The following is a 9,659-nucleotide window of genomic DNA, read 5'->3' as shown; positions in this document are numbered from 1 at the left end:
ATATTAAAAATAGGCAACAGTGTGTCCAGATTGAAAAGATTGACGGAAGATCAAATATAGTACGATATGAATCAAGTTGGAATCAAACTAAAGCCGGGGTACCTCAGGGAAGTGTACTTGGATCATTATTATTTCTACTATATATCAACGCCCTACCAAATTTTACAGAAAATAAGTGTGTGTTATATGCTGATGACATTACAGTATTTATCCCTGACACAAACGCAAAAAGACCATACGACGCGGTCATAAATGATGAAATCTTTAAAATCGGCAAATGATTAGAAAGTAACAATTTAAATATTAATATTATAAAAACAATACTTCTACAATTTAAAAATTATAATGCACCCCTTAGAAACATAACATACAATGATATTAAAATTGATGAGGTTGAAAATACCAAATTCTTAGGCATATAATAATGGATAATAATTGTAATTGGAAAGCAGCTGTATGTTTGTTCGAAAAAATATTAGCGAATTCAGTAAACATGAAAAGAATTCTCTTTTCCCATCCAGGGACCCCACCAAACTACAAGTACCTTGCTGTAGAACTACATTATTTCAGAGAAACTGTGTATGTGCATAAAAATCTATAATAATAATAATAATAAATAAATAATAAATCATTTTATTTTCAGGCATTACCGATAGATATACAAACAATCTTAACTTAAATTAAATTACATAATACTGTTGAGTTTAATTTGATATTAATTAAATTACAGATAAAATTACAGTTTAAAATTTAAGAAATGCCATAATCACAATTAATAAGAAAATACTTAATAATATTATTAATTTAAATTCGGGAAAAAAAAAAGATATCCATAATAATTGTTAGTAAAATGTCCTAAATTATATTAGTATAATTATAACTAAACAGGCACATGAAGCCGCATAAATGCCTTTATAATTGGCGCATCATAATAACTAGCAATGGTTTGCAGAATGATGTTAGGGCTACCCCGCAACCTCCTCAGCAATGACGCGGTTCTTTTGCGTTGGATGGCATGGAAGCCGTCCACCCTCGCATCCGCGAACATTGCCGAAGCACTGCAAATGCGGGGCAGCCCCAACAGCAACCTGAAACCATTGTTGTACTGAACGCGAAAGGCACTAAGCGTTCTTTGAGTATATCTGACCCACAGGCTGCTCGTATAAAAGGTTTGACAATATGCTTTGAAAAGCGTTATCTTTACCTCACTGCTACATTGAATAAACCTGCGAGCCAGCATATTACTCCTCACCGCCAGTGCCCTGCGTTCCCTCTCAATATCCATTTGGTCTTCGAGGTCTTCGGTGACGTAGTGTCCAAGGTACTTAAAATGTTGAACTTTCTTAAGCTCAACACCATTCAGCTTCATTGGCGGAATATTACATATATTCTTACTAGGGACTCTAATGACCAAATAGTTGCTTTTTTGGCAATTATATTTGAGCCCATGTTGCATCGCATATCTTTCACAGATAGCTAACAGCCTTCTTATAGAGCCTACACTTGGACCCAGCAGCACCATGTCATCCGCGTAGCTAATGTTGTTTATATAAACACCATCAACCGAGCAGCCGACACGCTCGCTGCTGAGCCCAACTATGAGCTCGTTGACATACAGATTGAAGAGCATGGGTGAGCTCAACCCCCCCTGCCTCACCCCGCACTCCAGCCTGTACGCATCCGAGAGGCTGCCAGCCCATCTTACATTATTGGTCTGGTTAGCGTACCAGTACTGAAAGAGACGCTGCACCTGTGTATGCACGCCAGTCTTATCGAGTTTTTTTCATAAAAGATCATACGAAACAAGATCAAATGCTTTTGATAAATCAAGGAAGCAGGCATACACAGGCGTCCGCCTATCAGTATAGTATTGGACAGTGTGCTTGAGACTCAGAATGGCAGTTTCAGTAGAAAGTCCGGGTACAAAACCGAATTGCGCCGCATGAATTTGCACATGTTTTTGCAGTTCTGAGTCAAGCACACATCCCAAAAATAATAAGAGAGGTATCGTCAAATAGGAATTTCTCATCTAAATTGAAAATATGGCTTAATAAAAACTGCTTATATTCATTATACGAATATTTTCAACTAAAAACTTGACTATATACTATATAACACTGCGACGAATCTTTTGTTAAATTTATATTATTGTAACTAATGATTTAGGAATGTATTTTATAAAATTTGCACGTCATAAATGTGGCAAACATGTACTTAATAATATTTATTTTACATCAATTTAATATGTTTATGCAAATAAAAACTTTGACATTGACTTTGACTTCGAGTATGGGTGTTAGAATATACGTATTTATACCGCAGTCAAATCAGGGCTATAAGTTGTGAGTACAATGGGAGAAATGCCATCAAGGCTGTCGGGGCTGACCCGATGATGCAGATAAGCTACATAATTTTTGTTTGTTTGTAAGCAGACGAGAATGTCTCAAAGAAGTCGATAATCCAAGACAAACAAATTGTAACACGATTGGATAAGCTGCAACCTACTTTTCATAAAAATACTGAATAAGTGATATAGGAATCGCACATAATACAGAACACACATACATATATGTGTTCTGTTATACACATACACACGAATACTTAATAAACATATTTACTATCTAATAGATAGTAGATATGGAATACTTAATAAACATATCCACTATCTATTAGATAGTAGATATGTTTATTAAGTATTCATTCCGACTGATAAGGTTAATAATTGCGACAACATAGTGACTGGCAATTTCCAAGCAATATTAAGCAAAATTTTCTGACTTTGACTCAACTTGAGGTATAATTTTTATTAAATAACTAGGTGACCCGACAGACCTTGTTCTGTTCATAATAATAAAAAAAACTCTTGCGGATGGAATTTTGGAAAATCCGTTCTTAGCTGACCTCTACTCGTTGAAAAGAATACTTCTAACAAATTTCATGTCTTTAGCTCTAGTGGTTCCAGAGATATCGTGATGAGTTACTATATACGTGGAAATCTCTTATATGTATATAGATTGAACATGGGAAATGGATTGTCTTGATTCAGACCACAAACTTTCAAGGATTGGCCTTAAGATTTGAATGGTCAGGGCGAATGCGAAACGGATCGGAAATTAAAGATTTGCGGGCTAGCGCGACATGCAAAATGTTCATTAAATAGTTGCTGCAGATCTGAAGAATTGCTATTATCATTGCTGCATTGATCTCTTGACATCGATCAAGTTATTTGTCCATGTTGCCTCGCCAACAACTCTGGTTTTCGACCTGTCGCACGGAGGTTCCGGCGCCTTAGCTTCTCTCTGAGCTGTGGGACTCTCAGTCGCGGATGTTGGTCATCTTCTAAATCCGCCACGGCAACACCTCTTACAACCTGGTCAATTACGTCTTCCATGGCTTACAAACCCGCGCACTTATACGAAACTTTCACACAACACTGACGCGTCTATTACACACCTTTAATTTTCCTATTTTCCGTTATCCCGGACGAGCCCCCAAATGTAGTATCGGAATTTATTGGATAGGATACTAAATGTTTATTAAGATGTTATAATTAAGGAATCACGGGGCGGTTAATTTAAAGTGAGTATATTTATTAGAAAAAATTGACAGAGTTAAAGGACAGAGGTCTGTCGTACATCGAAGTTAAGTAGGAACTGCCCGCTTGAGTCCCATACAATTATATCTTACTTACTACCTGGGTTCTCACCCCCGCATCAGTCATACTTCGTTCTTACACTCTCAGTACTTATAAGGTACATTTTTGCCACGAGACAAAACTATACTTACGTTCCCACGCTTTCTAAAATATCTTAACTAAACATCTGTTATTTGGGAATTTTTCTCAATCCCTTTATTTACAACCTTCTGAAAACAATACTTACTGCTAAGTACAAAGGTGCAATAAAACAATAAAATAGAAAACTTAAATCTAAAAATGACACACGCGTTTTTTAAACAATTCTTTTGAATTTCGTAACACATTTGTTTTGAACATATCCTGGGATTTTGTTGTAAAAGCATATACAATGTCCCACAAAAGACTTACTCGGTCGACTTAGCCAATTAGTAGGTATTATAAGTTTATATTTGTTCCTGGTATTAACAATAATATGGTTATGACAGTAACTAGCAAATTCACTAATGTGCCTATATACAGTACATTATTTTCAGTCAAGATGTTTATTTCATTAAATTATAATGAAGGTGTACGCGCTTCTTTTGAAGGTACCCATGGCGTATCGTCCCGGAAACACCGCACAATGCAGTTCATTCCACAGCTTTGTAGTACATGGAAGAAAGCTCTTTGAAAACCGCACTGTGGGGGACCGCCACACATTGTGTGATGATATTGTAACTTGTTGCGTGTCGTGGTGGAATTCGGCGGCAGGAATCAGGTGAAACAGCTCTCCGAAACACACTTAATTTACCGAAACGAGCTTTCACTTCAAATTATTGTTTTGTACACTCCATGACCTGTTAATATTTTTTATGACCGTATCGCGCCAGCCAAGTGACATTATTGATAAGTTAGTATCAACAAATAAATTATTACTTTCTGCTCATTGACATCAATATATAATTTATTATTGTATGTATATAATTTGCGTTGATTGATTCCAAAGCTACTTTTATCGATTTCCGCAGTATGCTCCAATTTTTGAAAGGAGACAAGATTTAAAATGTTGAAGAATTTTTTTTATGGAAGAGATGGACAAGCGAGCGTGCGGGTCACCTCATGCTAATTGATCACAACCGTTATCTTGCCATACCAGAGGAATCACAGGAGCGTTGCGGGCCTTTAAGGTAGGTGTACGCGCTTTGTTTGAAGGTACCCTTGTCGTATCATTCCAGAAACACCGCAGAATGAAGCTCATTCCACAGCTTTGTAATACGTGGAAGAAAATTCCTTTAAAACCACACTGTGATTATTATTTTTTACTTCTTAGAACTCCGAACCCAAAGGGTAACCGACGGGAACGCTTCTACTAAGACTTCACTGCCAGTTAGTCGAAGGGCGCCGTAGCTAGTGAAATTAAGAATTTATGTGTCTGTCTCATTCTCTCGCCGGCTGAATACTATACATTTTCCTGTTTGTGTCTCTATCATCTCGCTTTTTCATTCCATCAAGATTCAAATCACAACGACTCTAAAGAAGCTTTACTTTAAAAACGATCCCAAATTCGTTCTCTGCACCATCGAGAACCTCAGATACGATATCCATTTAATTAAAATCATTTTTTGGCGCGGCGGCCATCTTGGATTTATAAAATGATACCAAATACTTTCTCTGCACCCTCGTGAACCTCAGATAACGGGACATACTATTGTTATACTATGGGTATAATACCGGCAGGTGTAATAAAAGCCTCTGTATTATGGGTAGTAGTAAAAAAATATATTTTTTTACTACTACCCATAATTGTTCAGCTGATGGTAATTGATACGCCCTGCCCATTACAATGCAGTGCCGCTCAGAATTCTTGAAAAACCCTAAAAATTCTGAGTCGCACTACAACTGCACTCGTCACCTTGAGACATAAGATGTTAAGTCTCATTTGCCCAGTAATTTCACTAGCTACGGCTCCCTTCAGATCGAAACAAAGTAATGCTTATACATTGACTACCTATATATGAATTCCCTGCTACATGAATTCTGTTAAATTGTCGATAATCCGAACGAGTTTTAATAATTTAAACGTTTACATTAAATGTTTCAATATTATATTTTATTAAAAGCCATAAATCTAAACACATCACAATACATACTAACAAACATTCCTGGGTATCAGTTCAAATTCTGCTTTAGGGTCCCGCAAGGCGAACGGGCTAGGTTCGTAGTGTGGTTTAAATGTTTTATATTTCAGTGTATATTTCCTGAGTATTCTCGCCAAGCCGCATTTCATTTGTAGACGAGCAAATCTGGTTCCTGAAAAAAGTTTAAGATCATTCATCATTTAGCATTGAATATAATTTTATCCCTTACGCCGATATAGCTGTATGAATAAGCTTGGTATACACCAAAATATGTCTATATTTGCTTCAGTTTTTAAAGTGCATTGATAGTTCATTGAATCGAGTATAAGAATGCCCTTATTTATACTGTTTTATTTAGTTTTTTTTATGAAAATAAGGGACGAGACGAGTGGGACGTTCATCTGATGGTAATTGATGCACCCTGCTCATTAAAATGCAGTGCCGCTCAGGATTGTTGAGAAACCCAAAAATTAAGATTTTAAGTCTCATTTGCCCAATAATTTCACTAGCTACGGCGCCTTACAGACCGAAACACAGTAATGTTTACACATTTCTGCTTCACGTCAGAACGAGAGAATGAAGGTGGTATATTTATTTAGTTTCTTAGAAATTCATGGCAAACAAACTGACTGTATGATGTATAGATACATTTTTTGAGAAAAAATGAAATCAAAAAATGAAACGAAATCTAAAATTGAAAACAATTTCATTTTTTGGTAATTATAATTACAATCAATTAGTTTTACAGGAGTTTTAATGCTTTCAAATATTTTTTTTGATTGTTTATGGATTCCGACGTTGTTTTGAGAGCATTAATAATAATAATAATAAGAACCACTTTTACACAAATTATCTTGCCCCAAATTAGGCATAGCCTGTGTTATGGGTTGCAAGACAACGATATATTTAATACAATATACTTACATAGATAAATACATATAAGCGTAAGCATGGGATGTAAAGTTTATGGTGAATAATACGAGTATACACACATGTTAGCTGCGACGCTAAAAAAAATGTCGCGGTGTCAAACACGATAAAAAGGGGGGAAAATCATCAAGTACAAGTAGTATTTAGTTGATTATTCACCTAAAAACTATTATTATTGCTTGGCGATCGTTATTTTGAACTCAAAAATGCTTGTGCTTCAATATAGGGCTTTTTTAATTAATGATATTTTTTGACTAAGATTATGACTAACGGCCATTCCTAAAATACAATCTACAAATAGAGATAAATTACTAGCTTCTAGTGTCAGTAATTAGCTGTCAATAATCTGAAGCTGTCCCAATACGCGAATTGCAATTTCCATACTAACTTCTATCGCTGTTAAGCTTTACGTCGTCCCATTGACAGACAGCGTGTACGGATTAGGTCAGTTACCGTCGATAAGTTTATTGGGATAGAAAAGTCAACGATAGTTACGATTTTTATCTCAAGTAAGAGATAAATTGAATATTGGGAACGCCCATAAGATGAATTTATCTTGCTCAAAAATAGAATTCGAAATTAATATAATAATTTTACCATCCGTTAAACAAACTTACTATTGATTATTTTATCTAATTTTGTTTAAAATTTTATTAGTTTTTTTTTAAACTCTTTTTGCTTTCGAAAAATAAATTACAAGTTAGTAAAATATTTTCTCATTTTGTACCAAGTAAAGATTATATTATTATTTATTGTTAAATGCATGCTAATCTAATATCTGCAACACTGATCGATTTTATAAGCAACTTACCTATACAAATGCGATTGCCAATTCCAAAGGGAATATAACAACAGTTTTCAATGTTCCCCACATTGTCTCGATCAAAACGCTCCGGATCAAATAATTCAGGATTAGGGAAATATTTTGGGTTTTTGTGCAACGCAAACACGGGCACTACAACAATTTCATCTTTCTTAATTGTTAAATTCCCTGCTGGAAGTATCGTATCTTTAGTGCATAGTCTTTGTAATAATCCAATAGGTGGATGCATCCTTAGTACTTCACTGATAACTTTGTCCAAGTAGTTAAGTGTTTCAACGTCATCATGAGTAAGTTTATCACCACAATTTTCAAAAACCTTATCTATTTCATTATGAACTTTGATAAGTATGTCTGGATTTTGGGCCAATTCCAAGAAAGTAAATTGCATTGCCGTGGCTGTTGTTTCAATTCCTGCTATAAAGAAAAAAAATGCTTGAGCCGCTAATACCTCATCGGTAGGTTCAATTTCATATCCAGTTGAAAGATCTCGCATAATGCCTTCGTTTTTTAATCGTAGACAAGTTTCAATGAAATCATGCCTATTGCCGCTTTCAGCTTTTCGCGCTGTAAAAACGTTTTTTATAAAACCAATGAAGAAATCCGCATGTTCCTTTCCAAATGTTGTAAGGTTCAACTTATGAAAAATATTCGGAAATAAGGAAGCTATAATAAATTGTAAGTTAGTTAATAGATTTGGCGTTACCGCGTCATTTGCCATATCCATGAAAGGAGATTCCATAGTTTTAATGTTATCATTTAATCCAAATATTGATGATGTAATGCTTCCAGCTGTATAAGAATATAACCCTTTGCGAGGGTTTTTCTTAAAATCTTCATTATTATTGCCTACGTAGTCGACAAAATCACTCGCACATCTATCAAAAATATAGAACATATTTCTAAGCTTCATACTCGTAAATACTGGGGAAAGTTTTTGTCGGAGGAGTTTCCATCTACAATAGTTATCCATAAATAGCAAGTTATCAGCAAGAATATCATTTTTACTCGTCACTATACCCCTGCTATGGAATGATTCAAATTCTCCCATAACCGTTTGTATATCCCTAGAGTCTTTTATAATAACTGCTGGTCTTGTCCCAAGGAAGATCCCGATGTATATTTCTGAAGAATACTTTTCACATAAATCTTTATAAATTTCAGATAAAGAACGTTTTTCAAACAAAAAATTGGAAAGTACTCCATTTGCTACTACTATATTGCGTTTCTTCCAATAGTTTAAACTTTTGTAATAAAGGACAGCAAGTACTAAAATACAAACACTTAATATAAAAAATAACAACATTTTAACGATTTATTGAACTGAATACGTCTGTATTATAATATCAACTGATTTGCGAGTGTGAAAATCAAAGACTTTTATCATACACATTTGTATCAAGGGCCGAATTCACCAACAGACGTTTCAATAATCAACGACTGTTTAAGGTTAAAACGGACGTTTATTAATATTTTAGTGTTCAATATGCACTAATCGTTGATTAGGTATTTTAACCGACTGACTAACTTAAACGAAGTAGCACAGTAGTTTTGCTGCATGACCACGTCATGAATTGTTTGACATTGCTATTTCAAAATAAAAATGTAAGACGCATCGAACTATATTTTTGAAGAAGACGATGAATTAAATGATTTATTTATTTATTTAATAGAAAGCCCACTTTGTATACAATGTATTTCCTTATGGTATATTTACATATTAATTACTTATATTATTTAACATCGTATTCCCCATTTACGGGCTAATTCGACATGCAATTATTTAATTAAATTACAAGTATTTAATATCATTATTAACATAAGACAATTTCCTTGTTTACTTACTATCTAAATTACTCTATAAAGTAATACTAACCCACACAAAAATATAAAAAACTTATAACTATAAACAAAAATACAAAATTTTATGTAAACTAAATTTAAAATACAGTAACTATTATTAAATACGAAAAAACGAATGATATTATTTAATTAAATGATTTTAAATTTTGCGCTTGACAATCGATGCAGAGTTCCAAAATATGTTCACTTCTGCTATTTTAAAAATATTGTTATAGGAAATTACAATTCTGTTAATAGGAGCGGTCCTACCTAGGTTACTCTTTGTAATTCTTGGCCTAAAAGTAATTTTATT

At 34.3% G+C, this 9,659-nt stretch overlaps 2 protein-coding genes across 2 annotated transcripts; both read right to left on the bottom strand.

The window, feature by feature from the left end:
- Nucleotides 1-670: 670 nt before the first annotated feature.
- LOC126979317 (uncharacterized) lies at nt 671-3,391 on the bottom strand. The gene is made up of 2 exons (XM_050828563.1): nt 3,245-3,391; nt 671-1,768 (listed from the first exon to the last, which is right to left on the bottom strand). Exons 1-2 carry the CDS (start codon nt 3,389-3,391, stop codon nt 881-883), a joined length of 1,035 nt encoding a protein of 344 aa, XP_050684520.1. The 3' UTR covers nt 671-880.
- Nucleotides 3,392-5,704: 2,313 nt separating this feature from the next.
- LOC126979424 (cytochrome P450 6B7-like) lies at nt 5,705-8,843 on the bottom strand. Its single transcript, XM_050828727.1, has 2 exons — nt 7,496-8,843; nt 5,705-5,926 (listed from the first exon to the last, which is right to left on the bottom strand). The coding sequence occupies exons 1-2, from the start codon at nt 8,808-8,810 to the stop codon at nt 5,766-5,768; spliced, it is 1,476 nt and encodes a 491-aa protein (XP_050684684.1). The 5' UTR covers nt 8,811-8,843; the 3' UTR covers nt 5,705-5,765.
- Between the last annotated feature and the right edge of the window lie 816 nt (nt 8,844-9,659).

Source organism: Leptidea sinapis, chromosome 3 (assembly GCF_905404315.1).
Source record: "Leptidea sinapis chromosome 3, ilLepSina1.1, whole genome shotgun sequence".
Lineage (NCBI taxonomy): Eukaryota > Metazoa > Arthropoda > Insecta > Lepidoptera > Pieridae > Leptidea > Leptidea sinapis.
Note: the sequence above shows the minus strand (reverse complement) of the source record. Positions and strands in the feature narration are given on the sequence as shown.